We start from the raw sequence: 21963 nt of genomic DNA, 5'->3' as shown, positions 1-21963 counted from the left end.
TGAAGGTAAAAGTGAGGACACAAGACACGGATTTATACAGGTTCGGGCTCCCAGAGTAGCATAATACCCTACGTCCTATTTTATGTGTTGTATATTGCGTCCTGCGCTTGGGTGTTGTGTACCTTGATTGTTGCCTATTGATGATGGTTCTGAGCTGCCGATCTAGATACCCCTACCCTCCTTTATATACTCCACGGGTAGGATTACATGGTATAAGTCCTAGTAGGATTACAAAGTAATCCTAGTAGAAGTTTGTCTTCTTCCTTCCATGCGGGTACTGAGGATCTATCCCCAACAACGTGGCGTTGACGTGGCATGGGCCGAGCCCACTAATTAGCAAGGGGCCCACTGACCGGTGGGCCCACCAGCCGACACGTGGCACACTCCCGTGCTGCCACATGGCGCAACCCGGAGCTGACACGTGTCACCTTAATTTAATATTTTCCGAAATTAATTAAATAATTAAATAAATCCTTTAATCTTTAAAAATTCATAACTTATTCATTTGAACTCCGAAAAATTAAATTGTAAAATCAAGCTCGTGTTGTTTGTAGCTAGTTTGATGTTATTTGCATCTTCTAAATTTAGCTTTCTTTGAGTTTTTACCTAGATGTAATGCTGATTAATTTACATTGTGCTGTATCTCGTTTTGTTCAGAGCCGAGCTACGACCCTCAAGACCCCGGCTACGCCGAGAAAGATCCCAGTGACTACGGACAAGGTGTCATGTTACTCCCAATCATATAGATCCTATGCATGCTTAGTTGCTAGCGCTTTATTTGTGATGCTTGGATGACGATTAAATGCATAGCCTATGTTTTTAGGGGGTGTTTGGATACACCCCGCTAAACTTTAGCACCTGTCACATCGGATGTTTGATACTAATTAGAAATATTAAATATAGTCTAATTACAAAACTAATTGCACAGATGGAGTCTAATTCGCGAGACAAATCTATTAAGCCTAATTAGTCCATGATTTGATAATGTGGTGCTACAGTAACCATTTGCTAATGATGGATTAATTAGCCTTAATAGATTTGTCTCGCGAATTAGACTCCACCTGTGCAATTAGTTTTGTAATTAGCTCATGTTTAGTCCTCCTAATTAGCATACGAACATCCGATGTGACCCTGCTAAAGTTTAGCACCTCGTATCCAAACACCCCCTTATCCATGCCTTGATAATTGTTTATCTTGTATTCGTTGTTACCTACTTGTGGATTAGCTATAGACCCCTAGCTAGTCCACCTTTCTATATCCATATACATGCTTTTGAGTTATGGATGGGCATATGCTATTGTTTTGGTGATGGGATTCCTTGTACACTCTCGCATGTGTTTTGGGTGAGTGTGATTCCTTGACGTGTTTTGGCGGGAGCAAGCCGCGGTTGATACTAAGGAGTGCCTTGCTAGGAGAGAGCATTCTGGACTCTCTCTACCCCCTGTACCTGTGGCGGGTACCTTGTTTGTCACTAAAGAGCAGGTGGCGTACTTATACGTTGCAGGTGCTTCGGCACATACTTGTGGGGTAGAGTGCACGCTCTCAGCCCCTAAGTACCGAGTTAGTTTACCACGAGTCACAACATCTATTTTCGTACATACCATTCACCTTGTTATGGGCGGGGTTCGGTCCGAGACTAGTGGTGGATAGTGCTTAGCCTGTAGGCGGATTGGAGGATCAGTGTAAGCAGTTCGAGGCGTTGAACTGCTCTGACCAGACTGCACCCCAGCGTGAGTAGGTTTCACAGCTTGGAGGTCCTCAACTGGTGACGGCGTGCCCTACAGTTGAGGACGGTTCCAGACTCGAAAAAACAGGAGAGTGCTATCCACTTACTAGGGCTCTGGCTGTTAGGTAGGGTTTGGACGGATCACTACCGTTCAGGCTCCATCCTTGCTGGAATGGTTGTACAACCTTTGCAAAGTGTTTAAACCTATAGCTATAATCCGTATCCACTGGTTATGGACAATGTTGTTGACTACGGCTACTTCTAACTAGACTTTGTTTACTCTTCTACCTTCCCTTTTTGATAGGCCGGCGTTTAGCGTTGAGATCTGAGGGGAGGGAACTCTCACATCGCCTAGTCTGTTTGGGTACCAAATCCTTGGGTGAAGGATCTGGTGATTTATGCCGACTTTCTTGATGTGAGGTATTAACCTCGGAGATGGTATTGCTTTGCTGCTTTCTTGATTGTTGTTGCTGCTGCTACTGATGCATATACCTCTGCAACCATAAATAGGATTACCCATGCATATAGAATTATTCCCCCGTTTCCTTGCTGCTTTTCAAGGTCGAAGCCCGACTATGACTTCAATAACGACGGATGGGAAGACTAGGGATGGTCCCTCGCTCAAGTCACATCTGGAGATGGTGTTCGCCATAGCTTATGTTTCCGCTACGTAGATATTTTACCTTTCTTGATTCAGTCCCGATGGACTTTTACCGGCATGTGCCAAAGTGATGTACTCGATATTTATGATATTTATATTTTGTTGCTATTCTATATTTCTGTGTTTGTATGAATTTGTACTATCTAAGATAGAGATTTGCACGTGATAGCTTTTCTAGGACCATCACGGTGGGAGGCTTGAATTCTCGGAATGGAGAATTTGGGTCGTTTCAGGTAGAAGAACCAAGTTTAAACTTGAATGTCTTCCTCAAAAGTTTCACTGACATAACCTTGAAAAAAAAAGTTTCACTGACAGATAAGGAATCGTGACGGGGAAAAACTTAGAGGATGTTTGGATACACCCCGCTAAAATTTAGCACCTATCACATCGGATATTTAGATACTAATTAGAAGTATTAAATATAGGTTAATTACAAAACTAATTGCACAGATGGAGTCTAATTCGTGAGATGAATCTATTAAGCCTAATTAGTCCATGATTTGACAATGTGGTGCTACAATAACCATTTGCTAATGATGGATTAATTAGGCTTAATAGATTCGTCTCGCGAATTAGCACAGGAGTTCTGCAATTAGTTTTTTAATTAGCTCATGTTTAGTCTTCCTAATTTGCATCCGAACATCCGATGTGATACTACTAAAGTTTAGCACCTAATATACAAACAACCCTTTTGAGTTGCTGTATCATGCTGCGTTCTGATCATTGGCCCGGCCCAAACAAAGTAAGGACTTATTCAGTTCAGCACAGGAAGAACCCAAACCCACTGCGGCACCGCACCAGACCACCGTCGCCATGTCCGCCGCCGCAGCCGACTGGCTGCCGTCAGCATCAGTGACGGCGTCCGGCCGCCCGGTGCTGTCCGCCGGCGAGGTGGAGCGGAACCTGCTCCCGCTCGTCGACCTCGTGCCCGAGGAGAACCCGCGCCTCGCGCCCCTCCGCGGCTGCCTCCTCGCGCTCACCTCCCACCGCCTCATCTTCCTCCACGAGGCCTCCCGCTCCGCGCGTGGCCTCCCCCTCGCCACCGTCGTCCACGCCTACCCCCCGCACCGCAGGCACAGCCACAACCCCCTCCGCTCCATCTTCTCCTCCTCGTCATCCTCGTCGCAGCACCACCGCATCCGCCTCCAGATCTCCAGGCCGCCCGCGGGATCGGAGGTCGTCGCCATCGTCGTGACCTGCAAGGCCGACGTGGATGTCTTCTTCGGGAGGCTGCTCGAGGCGATCCGTGCGAGGGCCTGGGAGACGACCCCCGCGGCTGCTCCGGCGAGCGGCGCCCCGGTGGCGGAGGGGGCCGCGCTGGCGGAGGATGTCGCGATCCGGATGCCCGTTGTTGGGGTCTCGGGGATACTGCGGATGGAGCAGGAGTCGTGGGAGAGCGCCGGGCAGAACTTGCAGGATGCGTTCCAGGATCTCAACGCCCTCATGGTCTGAATTGCATAGCTATTATCCCAGATTGATCACCATGGTCTAATAATCTGAACTTGAGTATTGTTTTTTTCCTGCTCCAGAGCAAAGCTAAGGAAATGATGCAGCTAGCAGAGAAAATGAGGCTGAAGCTATTAACAAACGCATCTACTGAACCAAATTCCAATGATGAAGATATGGGTTCTAAGCAAGACATGCAGGATTTGCTATTGAGTGTTGGCATTGTGTCTCCTGTGACGAAAGAAACTGCTGGTGCTTTGTATCATCAGCAGTTGTCACTACAGGTAAGCACTTGCTTGTGTATGGGTTTCAAATTTTCTTCATGTAGTGGAAGAATTAAGATATTACTGATCGTATAGCTTTATTTGGACTGCAAATTGGCTTTGGTAGTGCACGAATTCTGTAAAAAGTTAATGTAGATTAGACCACATATTCAGTTTAGGACTTCGACTTATGCGCAGCAGTATATTATAGAATAAATCGCTTGTGTTTGACAACTATGTTTTTCTCCATCTGCTGGGAACCTGAACTTCTATTGAGTAGTAATAATGGGTCATTTACAAATGTCAGCTAGACTCCTCGACCATTTAATATTTAACTATTACTAGAACTTAGTCAGGAGCAACCTTATCTTTAGCTGTGAATATGTGCACATAGATAGGGTAAGGGGTATATTACAGGAGAATCTCTAGAATATTATCATTTATTAACACATCAAGCATCAACAAACTACATGATTCAGAGTCTTATATTTAATTGGCAGGAAGGCAGGGATAAAAACTTTGTCCATGCCTTCAGAGTTTCCTGCTTATCTGAGAGACACAGCTCCATATTCTCATCTTCTCCTTAAGCTGCATTTTACTAAGAGCTAGATTTGTTATTTGTTATGATTATTTTGTTCGTTCATTGCCAGCTAGCAGACTTCGTAAGAATACCGCTGGAGAAAGCAGGTGGTATGATGGCACTAGTCGATGTATATTGTCTCTTCAACCGTGCCAGGGGAACAGGTCTGTGTTTTTTCTATTAATAATATCTGCATAGAATTCCCTTGTTATCCACGTTCTGAAATTAGTTTGCTTTTTTTTTCTAGAGTTAATCTCACCAGAGGATCTTTTGCAAGCATGTTCGCTCTGGGAGAAAGTTGATGTGTATGTATATCATGCTTTTGACGATTACTAAACTACCAAAATCTCTACTTTTCTGAACACTATCTATAGGATGATGGGAATAGCAAAGAGTAGTTTAGTGCCTTTCCAGCTGGCTCATCACCAGCCATTGATCATGGTTTTGATGTTTTGCTTATAGATGTTGATTTGTAATGAGCAGCCCAGTCATGCTCAGGAAATTTGATAGTGGGGTGAAGGTGATCCAGACCAAGACACATAGTGATGAAGAGGTAAGCCTTTGCAACAAATCTTGATGCTATCTTAATGCATACTGAATGGCCACTAAACCACATATTGCAGCCAATTGGTATTGACTCTGTTAGTGGATTATACTGCCACCACTATTTTATGTACTTGTCTACAATGTACCTTTTGCCACTAGAGCATTGTATTTAGCACTAGGCACTAGTATGCGCTGATATATTTCCTCGATAATAAACATAGGTATTTGCAAGAATCTCATCACTGGCACAAAAGCCAGATGCTCTTCAGAAAGGGATTAGCCCAAGTGATGCTGCATTCACTCTGGGAATTGCACCAGCTTTAGCAAAGGAGCATCTTCTAAATGCAGAAAATAAAGGTATGCTATGGCTTTACCTTTAAAGTATTTTGCAAGCTATGTGTTTGATTTGGAAATGAAACTTAACTACCCCTGTTTCTCTCAGGTTTGTTGTGCAGGGATGTCAGTCCAGATGGATTCCGCTTCTTTATCAATTTGTTTAATGAAATTGATGCCCAAAATATTTATACGTAAGTAGATCGTACCCTGCCTACCCGCAGGTTCCTTTTGAGAGTTTATATCCTGTACTAATTGTGAGCTTTCCAGGCAAAAACCTCATGGACTGTACCACGCCTGGATCTCCGTTGCTATGGCGTCTCAGTGACACTGTTTAGATCGGCTGGAGCATATTGATGCGATCATAATATCCTTTGAAAAAATTTGATCCAAGTTTTGTCTGAATATCCAGCCACTGTGTATCAAGTGTACCACACATAAAGACGCATCATGTAACACAACTAAAGACGTGATGTAGCAAATTTATGTATTCTGTTGAATGAATGAGCATTTGAGTGAGGTGTAGTTGCTCTTTGGGAGTTGTATACATGATCCCATCATCTACGTGGTGTCTGCCTTCTGATCTCAGAAACGTTCACCAATTCGTAGTAGGCATAGCGCTGAATAGGCAGAACAGTGTAACTATGCAAGGCAAAGCATGTCGATCGCCATCTCAAAAAGAAGTTTGCGATACATACAAGATGCGGCAGTGAGTTGGCATAAGTTAATGTGCGGTAAAGCATCACGAATTTAATCTAACAAAAAAACTTACATCTGTCATAGCACTGGATTGGCAAAGATCTATGGCAAAGCATGTCAATTTAAATTACCACATCTCTGAACGTATAGGTAGGAACACATGATTGTTTCAGTCAGTTTTGTGGAACCGAGCAGGCGATAATACCAAGCCAAAAACAAAAACACAACCGAATCTGGTACTAGCCCCTCAAAAGAGAGCGAGTTTCTTTTTCTTCACAAACACCCACACTATCTATTTGTAGATTGTATTATCTTTATAACATGTAAAAAGGCAGCAATAAGTTGTTCAGGCATATTCCTCTTCCTGGGAGCCCTGCCAAAAAGCTTCAAGCCTGTGCAAACAGATGGAATAGAAACACAGTCAGTTGCCAGCAACAATTTCTTTGGAAGTTCAGGCACCATAGCTGGTCATGTACAAGGAGTTCAATGCTATGCAGAATTGTCAAGTATGGTACAGTCCCTAAAAACTAGCGTGGTAGAGCAGAACAGAGGAAATATGCCTGTCCAAGACTGTTCAACTTTGTTCTATGCCTACCGAAGCACTGAAATCCTAACTATACCGAGGCAGCAATCATGGAGGTACTGTGCATGCCCTATTTCAAATTTTCAGCATTGAGCATATAATAAGAACAAGTACAGCAGTTCGTTCACCGAAGTATTCAGGTAAAGCACAAACAAGTCTATACAGTTATCTTACCTTGTTGGCGATGTTGTTGGAAAGCCAATCAAGCCCCTCGTACAACCCTTCACCAGATGTAGCACAAGTGCTCTGGATGTACCTGCATCCCAGGGAATAATTTGTCTTAATACTAGCATGCATATATCTGTTAGATTCCAAAAGGCAACAGTGACATTGGGAATCATTTGAGACAAGATACATAATACAGCACTGCAGAATGGAGATAAAGATTCTGCTCAATCACAGTATCTCAAGCATTGTTACCCTAAACGTTAAATGCTAAACAGTTGGTCACCTACCGTTTAGCTCTTTATTCGGACTAGACAGCCAATTAAACGGGTTAAACGGCCATTAAACAGGCTAAATGGGTGATCAAATGGACACGGCCTACGTACTGTGTAGCGTGTAAACGGCGTTTAAACCGGCTAAACGGCCGTGTAGGCGAACATTTTCTCAAGTGGTGCGAATTAATGCAACATTGGCGGTCCCATGTCCCAATGAAAAGATTGGATAATATTCATATATCTTCACATCCAATAGAAATGATAATGGAAACAAGAACGCCTCAAACATACGCTATAGATACTTGCAAATTTGTCCAATGTACACTCCTAACAAATCTCAGAATGCCAGGAAAACTTTAACCATGCTATGTGAAGGGTAATGAAAATGAAATTTCTTACCAGTGCCGCTGACGCAGGGAATGCAGGCCAAGCTTGTCAGTAATTTCAGCAGCATTCATGGCATTAGGAAGATCTTGTTTGTTTGCAAATACAAGCAGCACAGCATCACGCAGCTCATCCTACAACATAGAAAGATATCCAAATCATTAGGAATTAGGTCAATTAGAATGGATAGAGGAGCAAACAAGTTCTGTTCTACCGAATAAGCACTTTGAAGGGGAAAAAAATACGGGGATGCTGCCAGCAGCAAAAGAGTGGTTTTTAATGTTTTAGCATCCATATGCAATTATGCATGCGTCATAAGCTGCTCGGAGGGCTCTAAGACAAATTCATTATTGCAATATTGTTGAAACCAAAACTTCTTTTATAGACTAGATATTTGCATAGTGAAACTTTTTTACCACAATAACACTAGCATGTTACCTCATTCAGCATCCTGTGGAGCTCATCCCTAGCCTCAACAACACGCTCCCTATCATTGCTGTCCACAACAAAAATGAGACCCTGCGTGTTCTGGAAGTAGTGCCTCCACAGGGGCCTGATCTGTTTTGACAAAGAATCAATAAACAGCTGCTCCACTAAAAGTCTATTTGAAATAATGCTACAGATCTTGTCAGCAGAAAATATTCACTAAGAGTTGATACTACAATAGTCCATCCGAGATATAGCTCAATTATAAGCGCATTTAGTTACCTTGTCCTGGCCACCGACATCCCAAACAGTGAAGCTAATGTTCTTGTACTCAACAGTTTCAACGTTGAATCCTGCAAAATTCAAAGATAAACCAATGCTATCAACCAGTTCAATACAGTCAAGCCAACCGGGAGTGGATAGCAAATATGTCTCATATTTTACCAGTTTCTGATATACTGGTACATGTTCTGTGTGTCTTAACAAATATTACCAATCGAATGCTCCTAAAAAGATGACATGTCATCCAGAAGGCCTCACTCTTTGCGAAGTTACTCTTCTAACAAAACCTTTTTACACGAAAATGACTGAATGCAAAAGACCAATGTTCAGGAATCAGGATGGAATTTGCTCACTTTTTCATGCCTTGAACCATTTTAATCAGATTACAGTAAACTGGGTAATTTTCTCGAACTGTAAGAAAATGTAACGCCCAAATGCAAATTGTCAATATGTTTCGCTTCGCATTTCATCAGAAAATAAATGTTCCGTACAGTCTACAGCATCTTCCAACGGTATAGATTAGCATGCAAAGGAGAGGCATATAGTGGAGGAAGGGCTCACCGATGGTGGGGATGGTGGTGACGATCTCGCCGAGCTTGAGCTTGTAGAGGATGGTGGTCTTACCGGCGGCATCAAGCCCGACCATGAGGATCCTCATCTCCTTCTTGGCGAAGAGGCGGCTGAACAGCTTCCCGAACGAGAGCCCCATCTCTTCCTCTGCCACAACACAAAACCAGAGAGGTTTCAGCCAACCGCGCACAGATCCGCACAGAGTTCGCTTCGATTCCAACGCGCGTCACCCGGCTCCTAACGTACATGCGTGCCCGAGCAACCGATCACATCCCACGGAAATCCCCCAGGAATGGATCCCAGGTGACGAGATCCAAAGCAAAGCGCGGGATCGAATCGAATTCGCATGAGAAAGCAGAGACACGCGAACGGGCATATTCGCCAACGCTAGCGTGCAGTCGAAGCTAAATCATGCCGTGTAGCGGAGAGAAACAGCACCCGATCGCCGGCCAGGCGATCGAGCGGATCAGATCCGCGAAGCGCGGGGCGGAATTCACGACAGCACGAAGGAGGCGCGGGGGCCACTCACCGAGACGGTGGCGAACGCCTTCCTCCGCCGCCGCGCGAGCTCCCTCCCTCCCTCACCCCTGCGCCGCCGGGCTTCGGCGATCTGCGTGCGCGCGGATCGGCGGAGGCGGGAGCACCGGTCGGGAGCGACAACGCGAGCGAGCGGATGCGACGCGAGGCTCTGTGGCTGCGGTGCGGTGCGGTCCGGTCCGAGCAGCTGGCCCGAGGCGGGCTGCGATAAAATAGAGAGGAAGAGCGCTCGCGCGGGGCCCGGCCGAGTCGACCCGCGTCTGCCGCGAGATGGAGCCACTCGTGATCCCGACGCTTGCTAGGCTGAGGCTGCCGTGTGGGGGCGGGCTTCCAGGCATGGGCCCAACTGGAGACTATACAAAAATGGGCTAGTGGCGAGTGGCGCGGTGGGTGGATTCGATCTTAATCGCGCTTTATTCCGCGGGCCGGGAAAGTGGACAAGTTTGGTTTGATTTGGGCTAGTTGGATATGGAAATACGTTTTCAGGCGGCCCGCCTAGATAGAGTCAGTGCCGCATCTTGTTCTTCGGCTGCTTATCAAAATTCAGTTGCCTCAGGCTCTTTTGGTCCTTTTGTTCTTCTTTCCGATGACTTGTTCTCTTTTTATTCGAAAAAAAAACAGATGGCCATACTCCGAAACACTATGGCCAGCTGTTTGCTAGTGTAGTAAACGGGTATGGCTTGATTCGCATACTCCGTCCCTCCATGCACACGCATGGGCATGGGACATGGGTCGATCGTGGACCTCCACACGCGCACGTCAAGGCTAGAGTATACTACGAGAGATTCTTGTGTGCACACTTTATTCTATCTTGGTTCGTGCAATCATGCTTGCTTGGCACCCGCATCTCTTCACTAGCTATTTGCAGGTAACTAGGTAAGTATTCTTGACTGTAATAATAATATTTACTTCCTCCATCCTAAATTATTATTCATATTAACTTTATAGATTTTGATATACATCTAGTACTCATATCTAAATACATAGCAAAAGTTAGGTATCTAGACAAGCTAAAATGAATAGTATTTTGAAACGGAGGAAATATTAAACAAGAAGTCTTATTTCTATCCTCAATTATATATTAGCTGAAATAGCTGAGGAGCAGGTTTATAGCTTCTTTATATAAGTTAGGAGGTTGTGCAGTTGACAATTACTCCTTCCGTCCCAAGTTGGATGTTGTTTTAACATTTCTAAATCCATATCTTTTGCTATTTATTTAAATATACATTTATATCTAGAATATACATTTATATCTAGATACACGGTAAATAAATTGTGAATCTAGAAATACCAAAGCCGAGTTATAAAAAAACTGAGTAATTTAGATCTGTAGCTATAGCTTTTTTTTATTAACTTTCTATTAATCCAAATTGGGCCGAGGGGCCTCAAGCATCCACACATGCATTCTTATCATATTGTTAGCGCTAAAATCGGGCCAACACACGAACGCACTCGAACGCGCGGTACACGAAGGGGTTCCTTGCAACTCCTCTGCACGGACCGGTCATACCGGTGTGGGTGGCCGGTAAGACCGGTTTCACCGACGATGAAAACCAACGAACGCTCGCCCGGGAGGACCCCGTCAGGGCAGGCGCACCTTGGGTTGTTGTAGGGTCGGCAGTGTTGGGATACGAGGTAGGCTACGCTAGCGCAAAACAAAATTTTTCTACCGCGTAAACCAGGAAATCTGTCGTATATGGATCACGGGATTACCACTCGACGCACTGGTGCAGAAGATGTAGAATCACGTCGGGGCAGCGAAGTTGATCAGCGTAGTCGATCGCGTCGACGTTGAGCAGCTCCTCAGCAGCCCGTCCACGTACAGCGAGGTCCTCCTCGTGCCGCGGCTCGTCGTGGCTCGGCGGCGGCTTGTCCAAGTGCTGCAGGTGCAACACCTCCAAGGTATCCACACGTGTAGGGAGGAAGCGTCACAAGCCGGACTGCTAGGTCTGCAAGTTGCAACAGGACGAGGACGTATCATTAGTATTTCTAAACCTGATCCAACTCGTATCATATCTGAATTGGGCTTCCAGCCCCTTAAGTGTGTGACCCTATGGGTTCGGATACGTATAGACATGGCCCGAGTACTCCTACTCGGCCCAATAGTCGGTAGCGGCCTCTAGCAAGACGTGCCAACTCCTATACGTACATGGAGATCATATCAGACGAACCGTCACAATATCATGTACATGCTATTCCCTTTGCCTCACGATATTTGATCTAGCTTCGAGCCGACCGCTCTTTCTCGATCCTGTGATTCAGAATCCCTTTGTAAGTTAACCGTACATAGTATGGTCATGCATTTCCGGATCCGATCACTCGAGGGGCTCAGAGATATCACTCTCAATCAGAGAGGGGCAAATCCCATCTTGATTGACCATGCCTCACAGCATGCTTCCTGACAAACCCGAAAGCTACCTTTTTAACTACCCTATTACGGTGTAGCGTTTGATAGCCCCTAAGTAAGTCGATCCACATCTTGAATACATGCGACAATCCCAGGTCTAAGAACAAAGTGTACTTGTTGTGTAAAGAGAGAACTACTTCTCGCGTTGGGTCAGTCCTAACACATGTCTCTACATACGCCTACATTATTAGTTTGACATCTCCATATCCATGACTTGTGAACCATAATCATCAACTAATACATGTACTAGTCTAATATTCATGTGTGTCCACACATGAACTCCGACTAGGGACAACTTTTAGAATAACCATACAAGTAAAGAGTTCCACGTACAATTCACATAATTGCAGATTAATTCAAGTAGCCTTTAATGGATATTCAATGAACACAATATAAATCATGGATACAAATGAAATATCATCATCTCTATGATTGCCTCTAGGGCATACCTCCAACAGGCAGGCCACCTAGAACATTCTCAGACATCATAGAGACGAAAGAAGTACAACAGATGGGGATTGGAAAAGGTAGAGCAAAGAGAAAGGGTAAAAAGGTAAGACGAAAGAAGTACAGTAGATGGGGATTGAAAAGGCTAGGGCAAAGAGAAAAAAAGTAAAATAGGTAAATGGTAGATGTTAATGTTCTTGATCGATTGGGTACCCTCAATCGGCCGTGTCCGTGGGGAGATCTTGCCCCGTTAGGAGTTGAAACGCTAACAAATCCCATATCAAAATACAACTCATAACTCTCGGACTGCACGGATCAAACCGGTCTAATCACCCTAGCAACCCGGTCTGACCGGTCTAACCATCCTAGCAACCCGGTCTGACCGGTCTAACCATCCTAGCAACCCGGTCTGACCGGGTTTTTTTGCTTTTTTTGCTCGAACTACACAGACAAACCGGTTTTCCTAGTTCATAACTCTCTCGGAAGAACTCCGGACGTTCTACGCATTTTGGTCGAGTTGATCTACTCAACGAGAGAGCCAGTCTACAGAGCCACATAGGGAGGTCACTCGACACGAACACACATTCAAAAGCACACGAAATGGAGCAGCAGAAACGTGTCATTTCGGTTGATCGGTATCTAGCTTAGCTAGCAGCTACTACAAGCAAAGCATGTGCATCGCATCAATCACACCGCACGCACCGTTGTCACGGCATCCAACTTGGGCAGCCGGATGTAGCAGCGTAGTGCGTGCGCCGTTAGCCGACAAGTTACAAGTTACCATGGCTTCCACTGTGGATCATCCCAAAAGCTCGAGCCCTCCCGGCCTACCACTTGCACACACCCCAAAAGGATCGAGAGCGAGAGCTGCCACGCCGCAGCATTTCTACAGGCTAAAAAAAAAAACATGCTTATCGCCCGCCACCAAACCAAAATGCCACCCAAACCCCCAGGAACCGACACGTTGTCACGTAATTACACGGCCGTCGGCGGAGGCACGGAGCGCGCGCGCGCGCACGGGACGGGACGCCCGCGCCGCGGATCACCACCAGCGCCCGGACGCCAGCGAGCTGATCGTGGCGGCCGCGTAGGAGACGGCGTCGGCTCCGGAAGCGTCAGGCTCGACGGCGGCGGGGAGTTGGACGTGGACGACCTCGCCCTGGCCAGGGCCAGCCGAGCCGGGCGCGTCGAACAGGGTCTCGATGTCGTCCTCGAAGCGCCCGGCGTCCGGCAGCGGCAGGGCGCGCAGCTGGTGATGGTCGTCGTCGGGCAGCCAGCCGAGCGCGCGGGCGGGGTATCGGGCCTCGAAGTCGGCGGGGTCCATGCCGAGAGCCGGCAGGATCTCGGCGATGGCGTGGTCCACGTCGTCCGCGTCGCGAAGCACCGGACCGGGCGGCATCTCGGCGATGGCGTGGTCCACGTCGCGAAGCACCAGACCGGGCGGCAGCGCCGCCACCAGGGGTTCCACCTCCTCGTCTTCGGGCTCAGGCTTCGGGGTCAGGAGCGGCGTCGTCCACCCCGTCGCCGTCTTGGTGGGCAGCAACGGCGCCTCGTCCACGGGCTCGGCCTTGGGCTTCAGAGCCGACCTCGCCTGGGCCTTGGACACCGGCGGCGGCTGCAGGTAGTCCGCGTAGCTGCTGATGTCGAAGTTGGTGATCGCGGCGTGGCCCCGCAATTCCAGAGCTGCGAGGTCGTAGGCCCGGGCTGCCTCCTCCTGGGTCCCTGCACGCAAAGAAAGAAGATCCAAGGGGACCAGCCAAACAATTCAGGTGTACATTCCGTGGGCCTTCACAGCAGCAGGAGCAGCATGCAGAAAAAACCTATTGGAAGCTTAATCATCACATAGCAAAAAGGCTAGTCGTCAAGAAGATCATACATTGGCAGTTGGCACTAGAACGCAGATATCAAATTGCATAATGCAAGTTACACACAGCTTACTGCTAGTATAGGGACACAGGTATTGCCAAAAGGATAAGAATGCGGAATACATGATGATAGGGCAGCAACTTTGTATGCAATGATTTTGTAACAAAAATGTGGTTTCTTGAGATCAGTAGCAAAATGCAGTTGAAGGCCAAGGAAAGAGACAGATACCAAATATCCCCAAGTAGAGGTACTTCTTGCCGTTAGCATAGCCTATCCTGGCCTCCCACCTGCCATTGTGGTGGTGCCTGCAAATCCAAAATTCTCATCAGTATGTACTCCCCTGATCACCGAGAAAAAACATTCAGATTTGCAGCATGGTTTCACATTGCAGACAAGCTGAACGAAATCTCATCCCAGAAATTGTGGCATTCCGGATTCAAGAAATGCTGATCTAGTGGGTGGTGGTGCGTTGGGCGGAGCCACTAAGCAAGCGCTTGATTGGATAGATACATTGATGGTTCAAGCTAGGTGCGCGTGGCGTGCTTACTTGGCCACTCCCCTGTACTCGGAGGCGCCTCTCGAGAAGCAGCTGCTCCTGCGCCGCAGAGTGGCCAGGTACGCTTCCCTTGTCATGCGCTGCATCCTCTCATGCTCCTGCTTGTACGATTCCAGCTGCATTAATTTACCAAAGACAGAGCTTAGCTTCACACAATCACACTAGTACGGTATGAATAGAATTAGCAGCAAATCACAGTACTGAAACAAGGACATGCGCATACTGAACTCTCTGAACTTACTGTGAAGTTGAGTTTGCAGTCTGAGCCCCAGTACTTGAGCGCTGCAAGATCGTAGGTGTGGGCTGCTGCCTCCTCACTGTCAAAAGCTCCTGCAAAGAAACAAGATTAGGATCTTAACTCATGTATTCCTATGTTCTTGCATTTGTATGCAAGTGTCTGATCGTTTTGTGCAAACGTTTTGTTTCTGAATGAAGAGTATACTTGGAGACAAGCACAATGCACTCCTTTCAACTTTACCCAAAAGCACTTTTCCCCGTCCACACTCGATCTCTCTTTTTGTTGAAAAGAAGGGAGAAAGCAGTTGCAGATTCGAAAATCGAAATCAATCCGAACAGCACAATGCAGTTCATTCGCAGCACAATGCAGTTGCAAATAATTTGAGAATCATTGCATGGAAAAGTCAGTGAGCTTTTTCTGGATGTAAGAGGATCTCCAACTCACCAAGATAAACTGTTGGAAGCGAGCACAGCAGATCATCAGACATGAAACATCCGCACATCACACGAATGCCGAGGCAGCCGAGCACAAACCCAAACAAAAAAATTCAGAAGAAACAGAGAAGAATGTCAGTGAATTTTGCTACAGCGTGAGAACTCAAATGATCAAATAAATGGAGAGAAACCAGAGAAGAAACAAAAGAATCGCATTTGTTCATCAGCTGGGCACATAAAGGCTTCACCTTGCTTGCCCTTCTTGTTCTTGGCCGGACTCCGGGCATGCCTGTCCCACAGGTGCGCCTCGAACTTCCCCGAGACCCGGTGCCTGCATCGACGAACAAGGCGGCGCGCCTCTCACTCAGAATGCAGAAATCAGAAGCACAGAACCGAACCACGTCGGAACCGACGAATTAAAGCGAAAGGTTAAGCCTTTGGCCGATCACGCACCAGGTGACGCCCCTGTAGATGGAGCTGTTCCTCCTCGGGACGACGGCGTCGGCACTGCCGCCGGCGCCGTTCTTGGCCCTCCTGCGGTTGCTCCTCTTCTTCTTGCTGCCGCACTTCGGCGGCCACGACGCCGGCACGTAGCAGGAGCCCGAGGAGGAGGACGCGGAGGAGGAGACGCAGGAGAGGGAGGAGGAGCCCACCCGAGACGAAGGGGAAAGCGAAGTAGCCGCGCAATGCGGCCTCGTCATGGCGAGTGGCCCAGGGTTTAGCCCGGCCGGCCGCGGTTTCGCTTTCTTGGCCCGTGATCGCCCCCTTTGCCCTTCTACGTTTGAACGGCTCGGCGAGTCGGCGGTGGTAAACAGCAGCGTGCTGACTGCAGACTTGCAGAGCGGTGGGTGGCTGCGCTTACTACTAATGGGAAGAAGATCAGGGCCAGAGCCGGAAAGAGCAGGTGAGCCTTGTCTATATGGAGGAGGAAATGGCTCACCGCACCACCTGCTCTTTTGGGAGGAGGGGTTAACCATGGTTGGTCTCACTGAGAGCTGGTGATGTACGGTGAAAAGACAGCGGTAACCGTGGTTAGTGCAATATACACCGAGCTGTCCAGCTGGGCCCAATGGTCAGCGGCTGAGCCGTGTGTGGAGAGGGCAAGGACAGGAGAGCATACTGGAGGAGCCGAGGGGTTTTGGGAGCAGGGCTTGGTGGGTGGGTGGGCGTCTCGCCTGCGTGGGTTTATGTGAGCGCCGGCGCGTCGACGCTTGGCCCTGAGGCCACGGCGACGGGAGGACGAGCCTTTTGCGGTCAAGGGCCTGGAGAAGTTGGGCGTCCGCGCTGCAGGGACGCACAGAAATCTCGCAAGACGCAACCGCATGCCGAGGGACCGTGCTGAGAAATCCGGGCGTGGATGGGACTCCGCTGCGAAAGAACCTTTGCTCCGTCACTCGCTGCGAGTTCTTGCGTGCTCCCCCGTGCTCCGAATGGTCTCACCGGCGTTCAGACTTCAGAGCCTGTGCTTCGCAAGGAGACACGTGCACCCGTGCGGGGTGCGTACGTGTTGTTCGCAGGAGGCACGAGTGTGCAACTGCACAAATTGTGCAGCTGTGCTGTCGGTCACATCATATGTGCATGGAAGTACCATTTACTACCAAAATACCAAGAACCAATGCAACGGCCAAGGGTTTAGATTCGTGTTTGAGCAGATTTAGGGCGAGTAAAATTTCACTGTGCAATGGGTTCAACAATTTCGGTGACTAATTTGTCAACGTATTTTGCGGTACCCGTTGCCAGAGTCCAAATTGTAGAAAAACAAACTCCATTGCGGTGAGAGAATTTCGCCGAGAACATGTTGGTGGAAGCTTGAAAAACCAAGTCCAAAGTTGGTAGGAGTAGCATCAGTAATTCATTATTCAAAGTTACCGGTTGTTGCTTAAATCTAGGTCCAGAGTAGTTTGGTGGCAGTGAGCTTGTAGTTACAAAATCTAGGTCGAACACTGAGGTTCTATTAGTCCTTATCAGTCCACAATTAGTTAGACTATTATCATTCTGGAATTCCAAAGCATACTGCCAACAAGCTCGTGATCGGATTGTGTTTGCCTTCCACTCAGCGGGGCAATGAGCCAGACGTGGAATTGGCCCACCGATCCCCATTATGCGCACGCGCTATACGGGCGGGGATCGATCACCTCCTCTCTCTCTCTCTCCAGCCACCATACAGACTCCAGCTGTTGCTTGCCGAAGCCCAAAACTGTGCAGGCCACTTCTCGGCCGGCACAGACCTGGGCCGCCAGCCCGCCACTACCCGAGCCGCACGCATCGAGAGCAGAACGGCAGAAGGGACGCAGCGTCCACGGCTCCACGCCCCGACGCCCGCCCAACCCGCGCGCTCGCGCACAGCCAGCCACGCGTCTCCTCCCTCGGCACCCTTCTTCCGTTCGGCCGTCGGCCCTCGTACGAACGCCAAATTCCACTGCCCTGCCGTCGCGTTGTGCGTCCGCGCGCGGAGAAAAAGCCTCCACTTGGACGACCACTCCGGGTCTCCTCCTGTAGAGCGCCCGGGCGGATCCTCCAGGGCCGACACTTGGCGAGAGCCGAGTGCGGAGGCCTCTGCTCCGGCCTCCGGCCGTGGACCGTGGTGGTGGGACGACGCGGGAATTGCGCGGTCGCTGTGGGGTTGTCACGGCCAGGATGAGGGATCAGCTCAAACCTCTACTCCGATCTCGCCATCGCCATCGCTGTTTGGATACTAAATGTTAAACTTTAGCAGTGTCATATCGGATGTTTGGATGCTAATTAGAAGAACTAAACATGAACTAATTATAAAACTAATTGCACAACCCTGTGCTAATTCGCGAGACGAATCTATTAAGCCTAATTAATCCATCATTAGCAAATGGTTACTGTAGCACCACATTATCAAATCATGGACTAATTAGGCTTAATAGATTCGTCTCGTGAATTAGACTCCATATATGCAATTAGTTTTATAATTAACCTATGTTTAATACTCCTAATTAGCATCAAACATCCGATAGGATAAGTGCTAAACTTTGGAGTATCAAACAGCCTTAAAGTGAAGCGGAAGCAGTATCAAACAGCCTTGAAGTGAAGCGGAAGCACCAGCCGCGGAAGTGCTTCCCGGCAATCATTCTGCCTGCCTCCTCTGCTTCGAGTGGCCGAGGAATTTCTCATTCCAGGACGATGGAGGTGGAGGCAGCGCGCTGGGTGCACAGCGCTGCCATCGAAGGAAGCATCCATTCCATTGGCCCGATTGCCGGCCCACCGCCACCGGCCACTGCCTCAGACCTCTTTCCAAGCAACAGGAGCCACCGCTTTTGCGGAATAGACAGTGGTCAAGGAAGGAGGCAGCATGATCAGTACTACCACGAGTTAATCTGAGATCATCGGCGCTGTGGCTGTCCTCGATCGCCTGTCACGCGTGTGGGGGAATGCCAGGGCCCGGGCCATCATGCCATTATTTCCTTAAACTTCCTGGCCGTCCAATCTTAGTTTAGGGAGCATGTACGGGACGTGACGACAGGTGATGCTCCACATGCCACAGCCTCACATGAGGGGGGCAGGGCCATCTATGCATGCTTTGCTTCCCCTTTTTCTCTAATCCAATTGGCCTGTACTACTTTGATCTACCATCACCACCTTGCTTAGTGCTCTAAAAGTCAGCCATTCATATATGGTGTTAGTTGGTGTACAAAATAAAGCATTCTGCCGGCTGAATTGTTAAAAGCAATGGAGATATGGAATGCACCCCATATTCTAGTCGGTTGCAATTAAGGACCAGGCCGGCGTTTAGCCCCTAGCATTTGGTTTGCTTTGCTCAAGCTGCTTCCTAGTTCCTTGTTAACCTTCTACTGTACCAAGCATATTACCCACGAGATGTCTTTGAGGAAGGGAGGCAATCACACAACCAGCAGGCAGGCACCCTGCAGAAGAACGGCCAGTGAAGTCAGGAGTAAAGCACTTGGCGCCTTGGAATTGTAGTTTTTGTTTGGATGGTCGCCATCATCCTACCACCAAGGCACCACGCTCTTTAATTAATTTAACGTATCGCGTCTCCTTTTTCTTCCATCGCGAATATTGTATGTTTGAGTATATCACTGTCACTCTATCGCCTCGTTATTCTTTATTGCTAACGGCACACATGACGCAAAGACAAATAATGCTCACGCACCTTGCTTGCCGGCTTGCCAAGTCTCATCATTTCACACGAGAAAGTTCCATCCACACACCATGTTAGCACCCAACTCAATCAGCAGCATAGAGAAAAGATTATCAAACAAAATGTTAACTGATGTTCAAGTCCTAATCAAAACTCTCTACTGTTTTAACCTGAAAAACAAACGCTCTTTTATTTAGGTCACTGCAAATTAAGCTATGAATAGGCGTACAGAGCTTAGCTTAATGTAACCGGTACGGAGTTCCTAAAAAACACATGAGGGAAGCAGAATATGCCCGAGGAGATGCTCCTGATTGCTCACCATTGGAAGATTTGGTCCCGGCTACCGAGGGATCTAACACAGAACTTCCAAACCCTCTTTTTTTACTGCTTATTGCATAAATTGTTTGGTTTATTGCCGAAAAGGCTTGAAAGGTTAAAGTAACAAGTTGGCATCTCGAAAGTCAAAATATAATACTATGGCGATGCTGCTTCGTTTGTTTTAGTATGGTTTTAAGGAATCCCTAGAGTGGGAAGCCTCTACTCCCTCCAGATGCCATGCTTGGACTTAAATTAGCCATACGCAAAAGGACCTTCTAGGAGTATAGAAATGCATTTGGCTCCAATTAGAAAGATCTTTATATATTGCTCCAATTAGAAGATAATGTTCATTTGCGTTTTTGGCCAAAGCGTGGAGCATAGTTATTTACTTATTTTGATTGTTGATACAAATAAAACAATAGTATAGCAAACCTTCTGCTTTGGGCTGATTACATAAGCCTCGTATAAAACCTTAAAGATGTTTGTAATAAAGATAATCCCCGGCCTTTACACTAACTAAGGATATGCGGTCATATAGTTGTAATGTGGTTTTAATCGAAGTATGCAAGCAACAATTGGGTTAGTTCAAGTGTTATGGTGCCGCATCATGTTGGTAGTAGCAGAAATCAGGTCATACTAACAAATCAAGGTGAAAACAAATTGAATTCATACGGACAAAAATAACTTCTATCCTAAAATATTCAAATGAACCCTACTTTTTTTTGTTCAACCTGCTAGATAATTTTTTGTATAATTCACAACACTCTGCAGTCTATAGACATGATTAGTCACGCCTTTTCAACCTCGTCATTCACACCATCTTGAAAGGAAACATGCTTGGTTAAATAAACTCCAACCACCGATATATGTATGTATTTTGTTTTTTCTTGAAACAAAGGACATACGCAAATGAGTGTTATAGTGTTTGTAAAAATACGTTTGATAGCATAGGAAATTATTTGAGGTTTATATTTATTTTGTTAATATACAATTGGTCAAAATTTAGAGCTGTGAGAGTGAACACAGCTGCACCATATAACTCAGCATCTAGTCGCGTCCTGGAGACTTTTCTTTTTTTTTCCCAGCCAGGCGAAGACAAAAGTGTGACCCCCTCATTTCTCTTCCATTTTCTCATTCCGCTGGTGGGGTCCACGCTCCAGTTCTTAATTATCCTCTACATCAGTTTCAAGCCATAGTTTTAGTGGTACCACTGCTGCTTAACGCGAAACAAGATCCCTCTCCCAAGCCCCAATCCTCACATGGTTTCGTCGCGCACCCACCACATGGCCGCCTTCTCCCCTTCCACCTCTACCCCCAATGGCGGATGTTAGTCAGCGCTCCTCGCGAAGCAAAAAAGGAGAAATTTTTGCACTCGCGCACCCCGCTAGGTCTCTGTCAGCCATGGTCCGGTCGAACAAGGTGGCGCCTTGTCGCCTAACCCACTCCTTGTTCCGCTGGAAGTAGCCCCGGCCCAGACCAACGCCAAGTCAGTGGTCGATGCCCGTAGCGAGCTGAGGTTGTGTCTCCACCAAGTCCGGCATCGGCAAGGGTTGCGCGTCTCACGTGTAGGTATGCGCATCTTCCCCTCTCCCATCCCTAAATGAATTCGTAACAATCTTGCCCCTCTTTTCAATTTTTTATCCGTGTCTTGCCCCTCTTTTCAATTTTTTATTCGTGTCGGGTTCTCTGGTAGCCGTCTGATGGCCAGTGGTACATACATTCTTAATTTTATTCCTAAATATATACTATCCTATTACATGATTTTTAAGTAAGTGTAGACTTTATTTTTAAATGAGAAATAAAATTTTCTTAATTACTTGTTGAAACTAACAATCCTAAATATACATCTTCATATGTTTTGCAAGTTGTGTTTCTTTAAATACATTTTTAAATTTTTTTACTAAAATATAGGTTCCACGGGTCGCGATATATTTCGAGAGATGTCACAGCAACTCCCAAACTTCAGTGACAAGGAAATCGTTGGTTGGTTGTCTTCATCGATAATTTAATAGATCACAGCAACTACGCTAGCCAAATTAAAAAATAACTAGTGCTTTAATAATATCATATTAAAAATGTTCAGTTTCTTTTTTAT

General features: G+C 47.1%; 3 protein-coding genes across 3 annotated transcripts; 1 reads left to right on the top strand and 2 right to left on the bottom strand.

Moving 5' to 3' along the window:
* The first annotated feature begins 3137 nt into the window (after window positions 1-3137).
* LOC117857500 (vacuolar protein sorting-associated protein 36) lies at window positions 3138-6074 on the top strand. Its single transcript, XM_034740188.2, has 8 exons — window positions 3138-3833; window positions 3917-4117; window positions 4747-4840; window positions 4924-4981; window positions 5160-5229; window positions 5444-5579; window positions 5665-5749; window positions 5826-6074. The coding sequence occupies exons 1-8, from the start codon at window positions 3201-3203 to the stop codon at window positions 5881-5883; spliced, it is 1335 nt and encodes a 444-aa protein (XP_034596079.1). The 5' UTR covers window positions 3138-3200; the 3' UTR covers window positions 5884-6074.
* Window positions 6075-6357: 283 nt separating this feature from the next.
* On the bottom strand, window positions 6358-9629 carry LOC117857501 (ADP-ribosylation factor 1). The gene is made up of 7 exons (XM_034740189.2): window positions 9469-9629; window positions 8931-9086; window positions 8370-8440; window positions 8100-8219; window positions 7677-7795; window positions 7012-7093; window positions 6358-6646 (listed from the first exon to the last, which is right to left on the bottom strand). Exons 2-7 carry the CDS (start codon window positions 9076-9078, stop codon window positions 6641-6643), a joined length of 546 nt encoding a protein of 181 aa, XP_034596080.1. The 5' UTR covers window positions 9079-9086; window positions 9469-9629; the 3' UTR covers window positions 6358-6640.
* A 3302-nt stretch (window positions 9630-12931) lies between these two features.
* Window positions 12932-15579, bottom strand: LOC117855850 (uncharacterized). Its single transcript, XM_034738248.2, has 5 exons — window positions 15435-15579; window positions 14994-15082; window positions 14744-14868; window positions 14425-14501; window positions 12932-14052 (listed from the first exon to the last, which is right to left on the bottom strand). Exons 1-5 carry the CDS (start codon window positions 15490-15492, stop codon window positions 13373-13375), a joined length of 1029 nt encoding a protein of 342 aa, XP_034594139.2. The 5' UTR covers window positions 15493-15579; the 3' UTR covers window positions 12932-13372.
* Window positions 15580-21963: the final 6384 nt, after the last annotated feature.

The sequence above is a fragment of the Setaria viridis genome, chromosome 5, assembly GCF_005286985.2.
Source record: "Setaria viridis chromosome 5, Setaria_viridis_v4.0, whole genome shotgun sequence".
In the NCBI taxonomy this organism is placed as follows: Eukaryota; Viridiplantae; Streptophyta; class Magnoliopsida; order Poales; family Poaceae; genus Setaria; species Setaria viridis.
The sequence above is the reverse complement of the archived record's forward strand: the minus strand, read 5'-3'. Positions and strand labels throughout refer to the sequence as shown.